The sequence below is a fragment of the Ruditapes philippinarum genome, unplaced genomic scaffold, assembly GCF_026571515.1.
Source record: "Ruditapes philippinarum isolate M1 unplaced genomic scaffold, ASM2657151v2 ctg1970_1_1_1_1, whole genome shotgun sequence".
NCBI lineage: Eukaryota > Metazoa > Mollusca > Bivalvia > Venerida > Veneridae > Ruditapes > Ruditapes philippinarum.
In genome coordinates this window covers 200354-220017 of record NW_026861545.1, presented here as the reverse complement: position 1 = coordinate 220017, position 19664 = coordinate 200354, and the positions used below count along the sequence as shown (strand labels likewise).

The following is a 19664-nucleotide window of genomic DNA, read 5'->3' as shown; positions in this document are numbered from 1 at the left end:
GACCTGCAGCTTTAATAAATAATTAACTAACAAAATACTACAGCAACAACAACAACAGGTCATAGTAGAAGTTTTTACTGCATTGTCATCATCATACATCATTCTCAATGTATATAAAACATGCGGCGATTTCTTGAGAAACAATGTACATGTAATAGAATCAAATTCTCAAGTTACTCAAATACTTTATATACAAAAGTACAGATTCATTCATTCAAATAACCAATGTCTAAGACACCAGTTATTATTATATAAGCAAATATTTTACAAATATACAACACTCAAACAGGTCCTGTAATATACTTATTGACAAGTGTGTAACTGATGTATACATACTTGCATTGAAGATATTTTCAACAAAACTCTCATTTTGAATATGTTACACCAGGGGTAAAAACCACCTGCTTGAGCTGAGACATGCATATACTCCAGTTATTTGAACCTATTTAGTTGTCTCTTACAAATAATGTGGGGATAAACTGTGACTGCAATTCTTATGTTTCAACAATTAGAGGAAACATCTCAGCCACAACATCCAGCGATTTCTGACCAATCAGAGTAACAAGTATGAGCCGAGAATTTTTTTTATAACCTCACACTTTGAGTCCAAGGTTATAGCTAAAACTCAAATCTTAAGTGTTTGATTGGTCAGACACCAGTACAGAATGTATATTGACCAATGAAAATCCTGAAATTGGAGACGGAACTCAAGTTTTATAATCTCGAAGCCAGACTGCACTTCACTGCAGTGTGGACAAACAATTTACTGATTAATACCCAATTTTAGGAATCTGGTAACTATATCCTTTAAATTAACAGAGAATAACAGGAAAAGTCTACAACATAAGGTCAGTTAAACAAAAATTAAAAAAAACATTTAGAAAATGAAGAAATCGATAACCTGAAAAAAAAATGGATGTCAACAATTTAACTAGGATATGCCTTTCTTTTCTGATAAAGTTAAATTTGAAACAATGAAATGATTTATTTAAGATGTACTCCCGAAATGAAATAAGGACCGATTTATTGACATATCGTTATAAAATATGAACAGTACTTTTAATAATCAAATTGCTTACAGACATGGCTAAATATATCTGAAAGTACAAGGACCTATAAATATATCTTTATTTCACACTTACTTTCGACACTTTATCAAATTCAAACTAACCAAAAGCACGTCACATTTAATCCAATATTGCATATGCATTTACAGAATTATTATTTATGGACCTAGTTTAGCACTTAGTCGTTCAAACATGCAATTTAAGGCAACTCTGTCAACATTGAAACATGACCATTGCCTATGTCACTTCCATTTTTTCAGATAGTAAAGAATTCATTACAATCTCAAAATACACATGTTTAAGAACATTTGTACTAGTAAGCAGAAAAATCAGAAAAATAGAATTTCTTTGGTAACAGAAAAACGTTGATATAAATCTTTTTACAAATATTTTAACTCTTGAGCGCTCTCTTAATATATCCTACATGCTATTTAGTACAAATATTGCCTCACTATTGGTTTAAACATATTTATTTAAGCTCGATAATGTTATACAAGTTCTTGCAACTTATATTAATCACTTTCGAGTCGTTTCCTGGAACCAACCAGTACTGGTGTCATATGAAGAAACATGGTCATAACCCTAGTAGGGCTCGAACCCTTGATCTCTAGGTTGAGAGGCCCAGACACCTTAACCACTAGGCCACCGCCTCACTATTAAACCAAAGTATCAACATTGTTTAAAGCTAGAAATGTGTCCATAGGACACGGATGCCCCCACACGCCACTGTTCTGTCAATCTTATGACTCTAGGTCAAATATTTTTTTGGACTACATGTGCCACAAGTTGAAAACTAAAAATCAACAAAGGACCATAATTCTGTTAAATTTGGTCGCAGCAAAAATTCCTTCCTTTACTACCATCTACACATGAAGGTTGTTCATCCCTGGAAGTTTAAGCAAAATCTGCCATCCGGTTTAAGAGGAGTTGCGTTCACAAAATTTCTGCATAGTATATAGTGAAAAAATCAACAAAGGGCCATAATTCTATTAAATTTGGTCGCAGCAAAAATTCCTTCCTTTACTACCATCTACACATTAAGGTTGTTCATCCCTGGAAGTTTAAGCAAAATCTGCCATCCGGTTTAAGAGGAGTTGCGTTCACAAAATTTCTGCATAGAATATAGTGAAAAAATCAACAAAGGGCCATAATTCTGTTAAATTTGGTCGCAGCAAAAATTCCCTCCTTTACTACCATCTACACATTAAGGTTGTTCATCCCTGTAAGTTTAAGCAAAATCTTCCATCCCGTTTAAGAGGAGTTGCGTTCACAAGATTTCGGGACGTACGGACAGACGGACGTACGGACACTCGGACGGACAAGTGCAACGCTATATGCTCCCACTTGGTGGGGGCATAAAAAGTGTCAAGATTTACCTGCTAAACTGAATACAAAGGTCATATAGAAATCAAAACATGGAAATAATTCATTAAAATTTACAAATGGGTCACACTGTTAACTATATTCATCATATTTATATACATGAACATATATATGTACAACTGATTTCTGTACAATTGCAATGTAAGTGCACGAAGACTGAAAAATTCACTTCTCTACTTGAATTTACTAGTAGAATATAAGAGTATTTACAGCTGGACAAGTATAAAAATCGAGCCAGCTCAAAGAATTTAACAACTTCTCATCTTGAAGGACACAATTATGGCTCTGAGACAAACTTTCAATCCCTGGTGCCGAGGCACTAAATCAGTATTTAATTACTCCTAACCTAGTGCAGAAAATAATTATGTATTTATTCCCAACATCAAAAATTGAATAAAACTTCAGCTATCCAAACTGGATATTCTTATGAAGTGTGTAGACACTTTTCTTTCCAGACAAACTGACAGCCTGTATGATGATTTGGACATGTCAGTCTTGAGATGGAAATTTTTCAGACGATCCATACAGTTGTAACTTTAACTATGAAACATTTCACTAGAATTCTTCTTCTCCACTTTAGTAGTGATGAATAGGGGCAATATTTGCACTGTTGTATTTTTGGGCAAAATTGAAAATTTTCACGTTTGAGCTGCGTGAGGCATACCTGTCAACAAGTCAAGCCTGGCTTACCCAATCTTATAAAAAAAGATTTCAATAATGCACTTTTTGGTCTATAGAAGACACAAAATAATGTTGAACATCTTGTTTATTCTAGGTATTACAAATATGTTCAACGCCTTCCCCGCCCTCGTCCCCTTCCCCCACCTCTATTGTCACCGCCACCCCTGTAGTTACCCCTTTGTCCACCCCTACCACCTCTCCTTTCACCACCTCTATAGTTTCCTCTGCCACCTCTAGGTTTGCTGCCACCTCTATAACCACCACTGTTGGTACTGCCCTGTGAATCATTAAAACTGTCATTATTTTCACTAAAACTACCATCTCCATCTTCATTCCAGTTTCCTCGTCCACCTCTATCCTCAAATCTATTATTATTACTACCTCCCCTCCCCCTGTTGTTTCTGAAACCATCCTGACCCCCTCTACCACCTCTTTCCCCATGTCTATCACGTCCTCGGCCTTCTCGTCCCCGACCTTTTGGTCCAGGACTGTGATCCTTCAAATTTAAGTCTGAGGATTCATTTGAATTAAAACTAAGATCCATTAAGCTTGGGGGATTTTTCTGCCCGAACTGTCTCTGTTGTCCTCCACCATCAGGTGGTCGGTTATTTGGCCCGGAATTATAATCACGATCATAGTTATCATGATCCATATCTTCATGTCCAAAACTTCTGTCCCCATGGAAGCCCTGCCTCGGACCACCACCCCCTCTTCTACCTCCATCTCTACCCTTAGGCCCTCCACCTTGAGACCCAAATGATCCCACAGGACCAGGACCGTTATAACCCCCACCCCCTTCAGCCTGTCTGAAGTCCATATCACCACGGAAGTCCTGGTCATCCCTCATATCCTGATCTTCTCGGAAATCTTGATCACTGCGGAAATCCTGGTCGCTGCGGAAATCCTGGTCACCACGGAAATCCTGATCATCGGGAAACTGATCGTCTGCATCATCAAGATAAGGATTATGATCGTCTGGTAACGGATTAAATCCCTCTGAAATAGAAAATAATTTCTCGATGTATACCTTAACTTATGAAGGAAGTTCACTGATCTAAATTAAACTAAATTTATTTCAGAACGATCATAGAGAAAGCTCAGAGATAATTTGAAGTCCTCTTAATCGTGACGTGTACTGAGCTTAACAATACTGATGTCATATTTGACACCTAGGCAACAACCCCAGAATAGTTTGAACACACAATCCCTATATTAAGAGACAGATACTTTAATTACACCTCACCTATTACTGGAGACAGATTTATGTTTCACTTCAAAGAATGATTATTATATCAGTATGCAATATGGTTTATTACTCTTTTTATTTGGCAGTTTGAATAATTCATTAAAACAGTAGCTAGAATTGAGTATCAAATCTGAAGAATAATTGGGAAGAGAGAATTAAATGTTTTCTATCCTGCGTTCAAAAAAAGAGAAAACAAAAAGCTAAAAACAAACCTTAATTGTCAAACAAAGGTAATTTTTAAACTACCACAACTATTAAATATATTAAATACAAGTTTTAATAAAAATACTGAATATCTAATTTCTTCTCTTTTTCAAGCTAATTATTTTAGCTTTTCATACAAAATTATATTCATGAAATTTAATTGATAAAAACTATATATTACCTGTATTTGATTGATCTAGATTAGGGTCTATGAGCCTATTTCCTCTATCATCAAATTCTTCTGAAAACCAAGAAAAAATACATATCAAATATGTGTTTTTTTCACCTGCATGTTTTCATTTATTCTTTGCAAATCTTCTAAACAATAACAATATGTCTTGCTTTTTTGCATGTGGTTTATAGTTACCGATGCATTATGAATTTTTAATATCATGGAATTTGTGGAAGTCTGGTACAGTACATTAAAAGTGACAAAAATTTCCTCAAAACATTAATTCCGAATAAGCTGGGGAATTAAAAACTTTATGGTATCTCTGCTTTTATATAATCACATCAAACACAACTATTACAAAATCATATCCACACTGTGCCAAACTTATCACATTTGAGCCGTGTCACGACAAAACCAACATAATGCGTTTGCGACCAGCATGGATCCAGATCAGCCTTTGCAATTGCGCAGTCTGATCAGGATCCATGCTGTTCGCTTACAGACCCTATAACAAGTAAAGAAACTGCTAGCGAACAGCATTGATCCTGATCAGACTGTGCGGATGCGCAGGCTGGTCTGGATCCATGCTGATCGCAAAAGCATTACGTTGGTTTTGTCATGGCACAGCTCATTTATGGTACATGAGTGTGGAATGATCCTGGAATTTTATCTCACAAACACTAACTCCCGAACAATTGTCAGAGACAGCAATTTAGAAGATCACTTTACCCTGGACCTAATGTTATGTTTTAACATTTTAAAAAGCTAATATGTTTAACGAATAAACCATAAATAGCAGAGTACATGCTGCTGTACAATTATAAGCATATAGATGTCTAATTTAGATTGATTTGAATACAAAATAGTAGTTTCAGGTGTGTGCTACAATAAGTAATATAATATACATAGTAAATAAATATCAAAATGATAAAATACAGTATGAAGATTTCATACCTAAAATAATTTCTCAGTCTTTTTTGAAATGATACCAAATAAATTTATTCGGTGGCATGGCCGAATGGTTCATTCGTCAGACTACTAGTAATCTAACAATTACTGGCTGTGAGGGTTCAGGCCAGCCGTTATTTTCTGAGTAAGAAACTTTACACTCATTGCTTAGTACTGATTGGTCCCAGGAATATTCGAGAGTGTTTCAATATGTTATAGCTTCCAACACAATCAAACCAAGATAAATTTGTATAAACTTAACTAAAATAAATTTTCTTAAAACAAAGTCCATGATTTCTTAAGACATCCCCTCATACATGCTTGTAATATAAAAAAAATTCAATCAATCATAATTATTGTGTGAAACAAACCTTTTCTAGGTTTAGCAGGCAGGTCTAGTGTAAGCAATGACTGGATTCTACCTCTCTTCATTTTACCTTCAACTGTAACAGAAACAATTTGATACACATGTATCCCTATAGGTATGCAATGAAATCAAAGTGAAAATGCATGTAAGCAAAGTATGAACAACGTCAACTGCTTAATGTGTTAAAGCTTGTCTTTTAAAATTTCTAAATTAAAAAGGGGCATAACTCGAAAAATATTGCTTTCAGAATTATGCAAGCAAGCAAGCATTCGAAGTTTCATGTTGATAAAATGTTTGAATAATGGGCAACATTTAAGTTTTTGCAGGATGACCCTGATGACAATGCTGTAGTGATCATAAAAGCTTGACTTTTTCTTCAAAACAGACTAAGCTAAAAATTCAAAAGAAAATTGTTAAATATATGTAAATATTGCTGTAGTTATTAAAGGTGTCACAAAAAAAAAGTTGATTCTCAAGGTCAAAAAGATTTCAAACAATGCTTACCAGCTAAGTTCTACGTAAAACAAAAAACACAGAACCAATGTTCAATGCCTAAACAGAATGGTTGGAGATTTTTGTCTCCATAAATGGGAAATAACATTCAAATTACTTCTTAAATATTGTTTTGTAGCAAATGAACAAATAGCACTTAGTAAATACTCGCACACTTTGCTCCTTACCATCTTTAATGAGTGTTCCAGGCTGCTGGTTGGTGATCCAAGCCTGTTCAAAACTTTTCGGGATAGGTCTAGAATAAGGTGCTTTCTTCCTAGGCTGCCTGTCCTCTATTTTGGCTTGTTGTTCTTTAAAGTACTGAGCATCCGAGGACCAGTCTAGACCAGGGATAGATGGTAATTCCTCCTCCACTGGTTCTACATAGAAAATATATTTTCTTTAATCAAAGTAATGTTAACTCAAACTGGTTCTATACAGAAAATAGTTTTCTTTAATCAAATTCATGTTGACTCAGTTGTAAAGAAAGCTTGCAGCTTGTCTAAACTACTTTTTGTGTAGGCTTCCCAGAATGAACTGGTACTAGTGTCACATGTAGAAAAAGTTATGCTCCAAACAAACACTTAAAGCTGCACACCTCTTGATGAGCAAAAATATTTCAAGAAAATCAAGCCTGAGAAAATTGTACTAATACTTAAAGAAAAGTAAAATAATTAAATATTCAAGTATTAATTCACATGTTGTGTGCGATGAATGACTAATTTTGCAGATTTTATCACTATATTTCTACTATGTGACTAACACAGTAAGAGCTATTTTTGCATATTTCAACCTCGTTGATTTAAAAAAAAAAAATTCAAAATTTTCATGAAAACTAGAACTCCGCGAGTCGGATGTGTCGCCTTGTGAACAATGTAGTTTAGGAGAAATAGCCAGGACAAAAATGAAATATGAAAAATAGCAGCAGTTTCTGTGCACTGCACATCTTATCAATAAGATCTATCATTCTATGATGTTTCAAGTCCATAGCTTTCATACTTGAGGAGAAATGACCAGGACAAAAATAAAGTAAGAAAATCAACAAAGGGCAATAACTCAAAAAATAAGAAATGCAGAGTATCAGTTCTTATGCACTGCACTTTTTCTTCATGAGATCTATCATCCTATGAAGTTTCAAGTCCATAACTTTTATACTTTCAGAGAAATGGCCTGAACAAAAATTAAGTATGAAAATAAACAAAGGGCAATAACTTAAAAAATAAGAAATCCAGAGTAACTGTTCTTGTGCACTGCACTTCTTCTTAATGAGAGCTATCATCCTATGAAGTTTCAAGTCCATGGCTTTTATACATTAGGAGCAATAGCCCGGACAAAAATAAAGTATGAAAATTAACAAAGGGCAATAACTCAAAAATAAGGAAGTGCAGAGTACCGGTTCTTGTGCACTGCACTTCTTCTTAATGAGATCTATTATCCTATGAAGTTTCAAGTCCATAGCTTTTTTAGTTGAAGAGAAATGGCCCGGACAAAATTATTAAAGTATGAAAATTAACAAAGGGCAATAACTCAAAAAGTCAATCAGACTTATAGAGACTGAGTTATGCTCCGGACAAGCTTTAGGGGACACCGCCGCCGACACAGACGCCGCGGAAAAGTAACCCCTATATGTCACCTTTTCAAGGCGACACAATTACCATGAATCTGGAGGCATGGTACTTTATGGCAAAAACCTTAACCACTTGGCAGTCTACTGCTCTACAGTAATATTTTTCGAAATGAAAAATAATTCAGCAAATAAAATTGTTCAAGCTATTTCATACATAAATTGAACCTAAAAGAATTATGTGACAAATAATTTACCAGGTTTTATCTCTGGTTCAGGAGGTAGTCCAAATTCTAGTCCCATTCCTGGCAGTAAACTTTTGTTTTCCCCCAGTGGTACATCAGCATCTGAAATATACAATCATAATATGTCAAACCATAAAGGCCCATTATGCCCCAGAAATGATTTTATGTTTTATTTCACAAAAAGGATTTTTAATTTTGCTGTACTTTTATATTATAGTTTCCACAAAGTAACTCATTTGATAATGAACTGATGTTTTTCCTCTGTCGCTTTTTGGTAGTTGGTTATAGTGAAAAGTATTTTGTATGGAAGTCAAGATACTACAATTTGTTTACATTCTGCTATTTTCATCACAAATAATTTCACATTTAACACTACTTTCGATAACAAGCATCCAACATGCTCTTAAACCATTATTTAAAAGTTATAAAACTCATGTTTTTGTTTTCCCTTTCTTAACCTTTTACCCCATGAGCATATTGCGAAAAATGGCCGTTTTCATTAAAAAGCCTCCTGTAACAAGTTCAACCTGCTATGAAACTATGAAAAATGCTTCAATACTGATGAAACTTGGCACAAATGTTGACTACACCATAGCCTCTGTAACAGCATGCTCAATCGTAAATTTCCTGTTACCATGGCAACGGGGGGACGTCTCAAAATTGCCAAAAATCACTATTTTGCATTGTTTTTTTCCATCAAAACTGATTTCAAAGTGCTGCAACTTCTCAATGAATTGAGATAGAGTAAAAGGCTTTTCAGCGTTGGTTACTAGTTACCCTAAGATCGACCTGAGGCCATTTTTAGCCTGTCGCATGTCTAAAATTTTCTTTGCGATGAGGGGACTCCGCCCCCATTCAAACTCCCCAAACAGAAGGGGGCACACAGGGCTCTAGATAAGATGCGTATACGCGTAAATTACGCATGGAAATAACCCGTTTACGCATTCAAAACAAAATTAAAGCGTATGAAACGCACACAAAATTCAGGTTACGCATTGAGCAACATTTCTTTCGCGCAAACGTACCGAAAGTAAACTCGGTGATTATTTTATTTTCAATTTCGTCTGAACGCTTTGCAAGCGTCTACCGGTAACTTCCTGTATTTCTGACCATCATCGGTTGTTATCGTATGCATAGTATGGTGGTGGCATTAACTTCGTATGAATGCTTTGCAACGTCTAACGGTAACTTCCTGTAGTTCCGACTATCATCGGTCGTTAGCGTATGTATAGTAAGGTGGTGGAATTAACCGGTACAATGTCGCTGTCAAAAGTTAAAACGATTGTCTCGTATTTTTAGCCGAAAAAAATCGACCCAAAAGTAATTGTGAAATAATAGCGCTGCCACGTATGAGCAACAGAAACATGCCTCAGGTTTAGATAAAACGTATGCCGTTTGGAAATGCAACATTATAAACCAAGAGAGTCAAAAAGCAAAAGAAATGACTTTGACATATCTTGTATTACACGTATAATAATACAATAAACATGGAAGCATAATAAATCGTTTACTCTTTTACATACATTTGAAGGAGTAAAAATACTCCTGTCAAATTTCAGATTTCAAGTTTTACTCATTCACAAAAAAATCAATGAGTAAATACTCATTGCCCCAAAAAATTATCTGGAGCCCTGGGCACATCCCCCTTCTTGCAACCCCCTGATGTAACATTTGGATGGGGGACGGCGCCGAAAAAGTGGTCGCTTTTTTTTTAACAACATTTCTAAACGAAAACTAGTGTTTGAGGCCTAAATAGGACATTTTTTTACTGTTTGAGGCCTCAAAAAGGGGGGGGGGGGGGGAAAGCTGTCGTAACACGCTTATATGAGGGAAAAGGTTAAGAAGTAAACATTTATTTGTTTCTGAGGCATAATGTGCCTTTAAGATTTTTTTTCCTTTCTTCGCCTTACAGCGACCTGTTTCTATCACAGACAGGAAACATTATGAGTTCATGGATTTCAAGTTACAATGAAAACATTTCCCATTTTCTTGTAACTTGAAGCTTCTTAGCACATTATTTAACAAAAGCTGACGCAAAATGGTGATTACAACTGTATAGTTTTCCATTTCAAATATGTTGCAAGAAATGTCTTCCTCTGCGACTACACCTGTTTCACAACAAGAGAGTAAATATCAGTTATTATTTCCATAGCTCTGAAAATTGTTTCAAGTTTTCCACTGAGCTAATCCCTGTTATTTGTTGCCTTGCATTACAAAAAATTTAAGTGTTTGTCAACAAACTTTACTTCTCATAATGAACAAAAGTTAATACATGTATTCATTATTTCAGGCATGAGTAAGCACCCAAGTAGAACCATCAACTAGCTGGACAGTTTCCTCAAGCCTGCACTGAGATTCGAACCCTCAGCAGAGAGGTTCACTTACCTATATCAATAATCTCCCCATCAGGACCATATGCCATTATGTTCAGGTTGTATTTATCTCTCATAGCATCACCTGGTCGATTACGTGTCCAAAATTTCCTGAAAACAAGATTCTTAACATCTTACTAACTTGACCTTCATATAAAAATTACATCACTTAAGTATATACAGTACTCACAATAAAAATTTATGACACTCTAACACCTGTCCAGACATAAAACCATTTTAGCAGCGTGGCCGAGTGATTAAAAGTTGGACTAGAAATCTAAGGATTGCTGACCGCGTGGGTTCAAACCCAGTCAGAGGCAGGCCGTTGTTTCCTTGAGCAAGAAACTTTACATTCATGGCTTAGTACTGGTTGGTTACAGGAACATACTCGAGAGTGTTTCTATAAGCTTATAGCTTCCAATACAATTGAACTAAAATAAATTTGTATCAACTATAACCATTTTGTTTTTCTTGCTTTTTGTGAACAATGTTTTTCAAGTCTACCTCAATTTCAAACTATATTTTTTTAAAAAACAAATAAAGACCTGCAGTCAAAACAGGATAAGACAATTGAATTTGAAATAAAGCAACTTCCTACCAATAAGTGGCAAATTTACAATCAATTTTTTACTGTCACTGACATGACAATTTCTGTTAATTTATATCAACATGTAAGTGAAAACATTTGTTGTACCAGAAAACGATGAACTTACGTAGAATGATCGTTAGAGGCAGATGTGAGTATATGACCAAGTGGGTGCCAGGCCAAGTCCCAGATGATTGCTTCATGTGCTTCCTCAATAGCTCCTACCTCTTTCTCTGTCCTATAAAACATTATTATTATTATCAGTTTATTATACTGCATTCATATTATCTTGCATCCTTCATGAATTATATAAAGCACAAAGAGGCCCCAAAGTAGAACCACAAACCAAACTGTAATCTTAAAGAGGTTGCAAGATTCATGTCCTCAGCAGCTAGTGACTGCATATCCTAGGCAGTAAGAATAAGGGATTAAAACTCAGTAACCTAAACATCCATAAGCCATGGAGGCCTCTAACTTTTTTTTAGTAATTATTTACCCAGCATTCCAGAACATGATTGCACCGTCCGATCCTCCACTGGCAAACATCTGCTCATTGATTGGATGCCATGCCACAGCTGTAATATCAATAAAGTATAGAATATAATCTACAGGTATATCAATCTAAATTATCTTGTGTAATATCCCTTAAAGGCTTAGACACCATGAAAACACATCAAATTCAAATGGATAACAAATATTTTTCAACAATAACTTATAACCTTTCAAGCTGAATTTTGCAGTTTAATTTTGTTATGATTTACAATCAACAAATGAATTTCACAAGTACACTTTAAGAGGGGATTTAACAAAAAATGATGAAAAACTTTGGAATCACCTAAAAACTAGTTTTTCCATGTTCACATGTGGTCTTTCACCTAATTTTGGTGAAAAATTGTTGTTTTGTAACATTTATAATTTTTTTAGTTAACCCTTTCCCCCATGAGCATATTGTGAAAAATGGCCGTTTTCACTGAAAAGCCTCCTGATACAAGTTCAAACTGCTATGAAACTATGAAAAATGCTTCAATACTAATCAAACTTGGCACAAATGTTGACTGGACCATTGCCTTTGTAACGACATGCTCAGTCTTAAATTTCCTGTTATCATGGCAACGAGGGGACATCTCAAAATTGCCAAAAATCACTATTTTGCCTCGATTTTTTCCATCAAAATTTATTTCAAAGTGCTGTAACTGCTCAAGGGATTGAGATAGAGTCAAAGGCTTTTCAGCGTTTGTTAAACGTTACATTATGATCGACCTGGGGTCATTTTTAGCCTCTCACAAGTCCAAAATTTTCTTGGCGCACATCCCCCTTCTGGCAACCCCCTGATGTATCTTTTGGATGGGGGGCGGCGCCGAAAAAGTGCTCAATTTTTTTAGCAACATTTCTCAAACGAAAACTTATGTTGAGGACCCAAATAGGACATTTTTTCACTATTTGAGGCCTAAAAAAGGGGGGGGGGGGGGGGGGGGGTCGAAAGTGCGTTGTTTCGCATATATATGTGGTAAAGGGTTAACAAGGCAATCATAGATAAAGGAGCCGTGTCACAACAAAACCAACATAATGGGTTTGCGACCAGCATGGATCCACCCAGCATCCGCGCAGTCTGATCAGGATCCATGCTGTTCGCTTACCAACCCTTTTACATGTAGAGAAACTGATAGCGAACAACATGAATACTGATCAGACTGTACAGATGCGCAGGCTGGTCTGCATCCATGCTGGTCGCAAACGCATTATGTTGGTTTTGTCGTGACACGGCTCAATTATTTTTTTTGGTTTGGTTTTACATCAACACAATAGAGGTCATCAAGCATCTTTCCAGCTTTAGTGGTAAAGGAAGACCTAAAGCACAAGCATGGCTCTGAGTAGAATCACCAACATTCTGTAGGATAGTTTCCTCACATGCAAGTATGCAAAGTCCCTGGTGGGATTCACACCTCCAGCAGTGAGGGACAAGTGAGGTGTGTCATGACAAAACCAACATAGTGGGTTTGCAACCAGCATGGATCCAGACCAGCCTGCGCATCCGCGCAGTCTGATCAGGATCCATGCTGTTCGCTATCAGTTTCTCTACATGTAATAGGGTTGGTAAGCAAACAGCATGGATCCTGATCAGACTGCTGATCGCACACCCATTATGTTGGTTTTGTCATGACACGGCTCAAGTGGTTTGAAGCAATTCTTGGCAATCCAGAGCAAGCTGTAAGTTTAGGAAAACCTTGTTCATAACAAATACACCACGTCAATATACCTGTAGCTTCCTTCTTGTGACCTTTAAACACCTGAAGTTCTTCTTTGAGATTTCTAATATCAAATAACTTCATAAGATGATCTCTAGCTGCCGTTAATAACCAGTTACCATTCTGATTCCACTTTATGTCCATCACAGTGAATTTATGAGCATGTCTAGAAAACAAAAGTTACATGTACTTATTTATTTAAAAAGAAACTGTTGTTGTGTTGAACACATTTTCCAGATTATTATATGTAAAAAATTCATTACCGTTAGAATTTTGCTATGACATTGGTTACCAAACATGTAAAAAAGCATACTATTCTATGGAAATACTATACTTTAAGCATTTATTTGCTTTGGTTGATAGCATGTTTATAATAATACTTCCATTCTACAGAGACAAGTGTTTTTTATTCATCATGGTTGATCAAAAATAATATTCAAGAATATGTAAACAGCCTCTCAATGATTTTGATCAGTTGGTTCATTTGGAAGATTTTTGCTTTTCATACTATATTGTAAGCTAACTAAGTTTTGAATGCAATAAATACCATGCTTTACACAATGTAAGTTTAAGATGTTAACCCTTAACCTTCTGAATTTGTGACATAGTTTTGCTCATAATTGCCTAGCTCTTTACTGGCGTCATAGCTTAATCAACTTTGGTTCCAGCAGGGTTAAATTTACTACTTAAATTCATTAAACCTGCAATTAAAATGAACTGAAACTTTGTCCTGACTTAAGGGTGATAACTTAAATTCATCAACACTGCACTTACATTGTAGCTAAACTTTGTCCTGACTTATTGGTTATGAATTAAATTCATCAAACATTCACTTACAAAGTAGCTAAACTTTGTCCTGACTTATTGGTTATAACTTAAATTCATCAAACATTCACTCACAATGTAGCTAAACTTTGTCCTGACTTAAGGGTTATTACTTAAATTCATCAAACCTTCACTTACAAAGTAGCTCAACTTTGTCCTGGCTTAAGGGTTATTACTTAAATTCATCAAACCTTCACTTACAAAGTAGCTCAACTTTGTCCTGGCTTAAGGGTTATTACTTAAATTCATCAAACCTTCACTTACAAAGAAGCTCAACTTTGTCCTGGCTTAAAGGTTATTACATTGTACTTAAATTCATCAAACCTGCACTTACAATGTAGCTAAACTTTGTCCTGACTTTGGATCCCAGAGTTTGATTGGTACTTGGTTATCTTTACTTCCAGATGCTATCAATGACTTCTGTGGATGCCAGTCCACGCACTTCACATCGGCACCATGACCTAAATTACATTATAACTCTTTCTCTTACACTATCACAGCATTCTATTGTACAGTGTCTATTCTAAGGTTTGAAAACAGGGGGAATTTATATAGAAAAGTGAGAATTTATTACATTTGTAATTTCTTTCCTTCTTTCTCTATGTAAATTTTACCCTGTCTCTGAAAAAAGAAAGGGGGGGGGGGGACAATTCTCAAAAAAAAATGAGTGAATCTCCCCATCCCCCCTCCTAGAATAGACACTTATTTTACATATAAAATTATACAAACCCTCTATTTAGACCACCAACGATAATGAACCACCAAGGATAATTAACTAAAGTGGTCTTAATTGTGGGGTTGTCTTTATTTTCGATGCATTATGGTCTATTTGAGTGAATTTAAGCTTCAAGTTACCCGGAAAGTACCTGTACAGGCTAGTATTTTAGAACTAGCCAGTTAGCCCTTGGTGACATGCCAATAGAATTGCCCACAAGTAACAAGCCTGAGTGGCCTGTGAAATAATAAGCAGTCAATCAGCTGTATTTTTGAATATGAAATGACTGAATTTCAAATAAAATTTAACCTCAATTCAGTGAAAAGAAATACAAAACTAGAAATGTGTCCACTGTTCTGTCAATCTTATGACGCCAGGTCAAATATTTTTTGAAAACTAAAAATCTTTTACTAAGTAAAAGGCAAGTACTTTACAAATACTGAATAAATCAACAAGCAAACCCCAAGGTGCATAAGTACTCATGCTGACCAACATTATTGTAAACTTTCAGGCCTACAAGTGAAATACTTTTTGAGCTATGCATGAACAAGTTGAAATTTGCAAATTTAATTTATACTACTGTAAGTCAAGGGCAATAACTCTTACAAAAATGAAAAAAATCCACATGCTAAGTCCCAGATTCATAGCTTCACAGTGATGTGAATCATTATTCCTGTAATTTAGTGATGTTGATCATTATTCCGGTAAAGGTGGTTGATTCTAACTCAAGCACTCAAGGAACAAATAACAACATAATAAAACAGTTTTTACTAAGTCAAGGGCAATAACTCTACAAATACTGTATAAATTCACAAGCCAAACCCCAGGCGCAAAACTAAATATGCTGAGCAACCTTCCTGTAAGGTTTAATTACTCTATGTCAAATCCTTTTTGAGTTACATGCGACATAAGTTGAAAATTGCAAAATTTTACTAAGTCAAGGGCAATAACTCTATAAATACTAAAAATATCCAGACGAAAATACCCAGATGCACAACTACACATGCTGATTAACATTCCTGTAAAGTTTCATGACTCTAGGCTACACATGCTGATCAACATTCCTGTAAAGTTTCATGACTCTAGGTCAAATATATTTTTAGTTACATGCGACACAAGTTGAAAATTGCAAAATTTTACTAAGTCAAGGGCAGTAACTCTAAAAATACTAAAAATATCCAGACAAAAATACCCAGGTGCACAACTACACATGCTGTATTTATAAACACTGTGTCTTTATGCTCACCATGACAAGTATATGAAAATACTGTACTTTGTTACTTCCAAAATACAAGCATTGGTACTGCAGTATTGAACCAAAATCTAGTACTAATACTGTTGGTTAGTACTGGTACCTAACTACTGTATCCCTAGTACTGATGCATTTCTAGGTATTATAAGAGTTGAACTATGCCAGAGACTTGATAAGTCTATAATGAGTACACATTTTAACCTTTAATCATTCACGTTTTACTTTGAAATAAACTAGAACTATCACAAAATGTGATTAATACCCCCACAAGACTGCTTCGGAAATGAGGATGTTACTAGTAACAGAATACCTTGTTAAAGAATTGAAATATAGAGTTATGGTTGTGGGCAATTAAAGATAGTTGTGGTTCTTGTATGTTGCATTTCCTTTCAATGTGGTTGGGCATTGATGAAGTTTTATTGAATTACTCTGTAATAAGTCCAAAAAGACAAGGAAAAGGAACAAAGGGCAATAACTCTATAAATACTGAAGATGGAGTTATAGTTTTTGTGCACTGCACTTCCTCTTATTGTGCTTGACCATTGTATGAAGTTGTTTTGAATTCCAACCAGTACCTTTTAAGTTATGCTCCGGACAAGGAAAAGTATCAAAGGGCATTAACTCTGTATATTGTCAAAATGGAGTTATGGCTCTTGTGCAGTGCACTTCCTTTTAATGTCCTTGACAACTGTATGAAGTTGTATTAATTCCAAACAGTAGTTTTCAAGTTATGCTCTGGACAAGGAAAGGTAACAAAGGGCAATAACTCTGTAATAAGACAAAATGGAGTTATGGTTCTTGTGCACTGCACTTCCTCTCAATGTGCTTGGCCATTGTATGAAGTTATATTGAATTCCAACCATTAGTCTTCAAGTTATGCTCCGGACAATAAAAGCAATCGAAAAGTTACAAAGGGCAATAACTCTGTAATTAGTCAAGATGGAGTTAAGGTTCTTGTGCACTGAACTTCCCCTTATTGTGCTTGACCATTATATGAAGTTGTTTTGAATTCAAACCAGTAGTTTTCATGTCATGCTCTGGACAAGGAAAAGTAACAAAGGGCAGTAACTCTGTAATAAGTCAAGATAGAGTTATGGTTCTTGAGCACTGCACTTCCTCTCATTGTGCTTGACCATTGTATGAAGTTACAATGAATTTCAACGATTAGTCTTCAAGTTATGGTCCGGACAAAAGAATGCAATGGAAAAGAAACAAAGGGCAATAACTCTGTAATTACTTTAGATAGAGTTATGGTTCTTATGCACTGCACTTCTTGTATGAAGTTGTTTTTAATTCCAACCCGTAGTTTTCATGTTATGCCCCGGACAAGGAAAAGTAACAAAGGGCAATAACTCTGTAATTAGTCAAGATAGAGTTATGGTTCTTGTGCACTGCACTTTCTCTCAATGTGCTTGAACATTGTATAAAGTTATAACGAATTCCAACCATAAGTCTTCAAGTTATGGTGCGGACAAAAGAAAGCAATGGAAAAGTAACAAAAGGCAAAAACTCTGTAATTTCTTTAGATAGAGTTATGGTTCTTGTGCACTGCACTTCCCCTTATTGTGTTTGACAATTGTATTAAGTTGTTATTAATTCCAACCAGTAGTTTTCAAGTTATGCCCCGGACAAGGAAAAGTAACAAAGGGCAATAACTCAGTAATTAGTCAAGATAGAGTTATGGTTCTTGTGCACAGCACTTCTTCTCAATGTGCTTGACCATTGTATGTAGTTATATTGAATTCCAATCATTAGTCTTCAAGTTATGCTCCGGACAAAGAAAATGCAACAGACGTCTGGACCGACCAACCGACCACCGGGTGACTCCTATATACCCCCCAAAACTTCGTTTTTGGGGGTATAAAAATTAGAGTAGACTGGTGTTAATTGATTTCCATTAAATTTGTTAAAATTTATGTAAAGGTTAAGTCATAATAACAAGAGCCACCACCAGGTGGGGACAACATGTGACTTCTTCATGTCAAAAGCAAACAAATAAAGGTCTCACTAGTCACACTTGTTGTTTTGTTCAAGTAAAAATCTTTTCCTCGAATAAATGACAAATTGAAGGAAATATAAGCAAAATTCAATCATTTGACCTAGACAGTAAAGGTCATTTAAAGATCATATCTTATTATTCAATATGTCCATCTGGTCACAAGTAAGGCTCTCAAGTTTACAATTTTAAGAACCGAAACGATTGCGTTTAAACGGTGGTACCTCTATGTACTATATACACCATGTATTCGAGTCGCCAAATGATGATTTACTTTTTTATTTTTAATACATGTACAAATAAAGCATGTTCAGGGCTTATCACGATTGTGTCAGCACACATTTTTTGCATTTTATCCCCATTTTCTACCAAAAATGTATTGTGTCATGAGCATTTTTAGCACGGTAATGCTGTGTGAAGGGTTGTAAACACCCATTTTCCGTTTTTACTTTGGAATAAACCACAAGAATTGATAAAATCCATGATTACAGGCAATGATTAAGAAATTATGTAAGATAATATGGTCATTTCGTTTAAACGGTAAAAAATATCGTAAATGTTTACGAATGAAAATCGAAACGAATCGGTTTAAACGTGTAATTGTGGGGGCCTTAGTCACAAGTATCATTTTGTCCAAAAAAAGATGTATATACATAACAAAATTATACAACTTTACCAAAATTCAATAATTTGACCTTTGCAGTCAAGATCATTTAAAGCTCAAGGTCAAGGTCAGTTCAACCTTAGAGGATTATTCTGTCTAAGTATAAAGATAATTCATTATTAAATTACAAAGTTACAGCCAATTATAGCTTAAATCAGTAAAAGTTCAATAATTTGAACTTGAAGGTCATGAGTCATGGTCAATTTGAGTTGATGTATATATGAAGGTCTTATTCTAAGGACTTTGACCTGGACTGTTAAGGTCATTTAAAACTCAAAGTCAATGCCAGTTCGACCTTGTAAATGGTCTTGTTAAAAACCAAAAGCTGTCATGAAAAATTGACAATTGCCTCCTTTTTTAAAAGGTTACTTAAGCATTGGTAGAAAGGTATTATGAAAAGAAAAGAGAACGAAAGTAACAAATTACTTAATATTGTTCTTGTAAAGTGCTATTTATAGCAAACTTACCACCTTAGGACATGGGTCTTGGATGTAACACATCATCTTGATGTGGTAGACATTTATGCCAACTTATTTTAAAATCCCTCAATGCATGACAATGTTACAGTTTGGAAACTAATGTGTACCTTCGAAGTATGAGCATAAGTACCTTCAAACTATTAGTGCCCTTGACATGGGT

At 35.3% G+C, this 19664-nt stretch overlaps 1 protein-coding gene across 1 annotated transcript in view; it reads right to left on the bottom strand.

The window, feature by feature from the left end:
- Positions 1-59: 59 nt before the first annotated feature.
- The window catches only part of LOC132716054 (pre-mRNA 3' end processing protein WDR33-like), a 36963-nt gene continuing 17358 nt past the window's right edge, over positions 60-19664 (bottom strand). The window contains exons 9-18 of the mRNA XM_060699203.1: positions 14733-14859; positions 13585-13739; positions 11824-11902; positions 11455-11565; positions 10755-10852; positions 8382-8471; positions 6749-6940; positions 6073-6144; positions 4763-4822; positions 60-4127 (exon numbers count right to left, since the gene is read on the bottom strand). Of these exons, the coding sequence (XP_060555186.1) occupies positions 3241-4127; positions 4763-4822; positions 6073-6144; positions 6749-6940; positions 8382-8471; positions 10755-10852; positions 11455-11565; positions 11824-11902; positions 13585-13739; positions 14733-14859 (1871 nt within the window). The 3' untranslated portion in view covers positions 60-3240. The remainder of the gene's footprint in view (positions 4128-4762; positions 4823-6072; positions 6145-6748; positions 6941-8381; positions 8472-10754; positions 10853-11454; positions 11566-11823; positions 11903-13584; positions 13740-14732; positions 14860-19664) is intronic.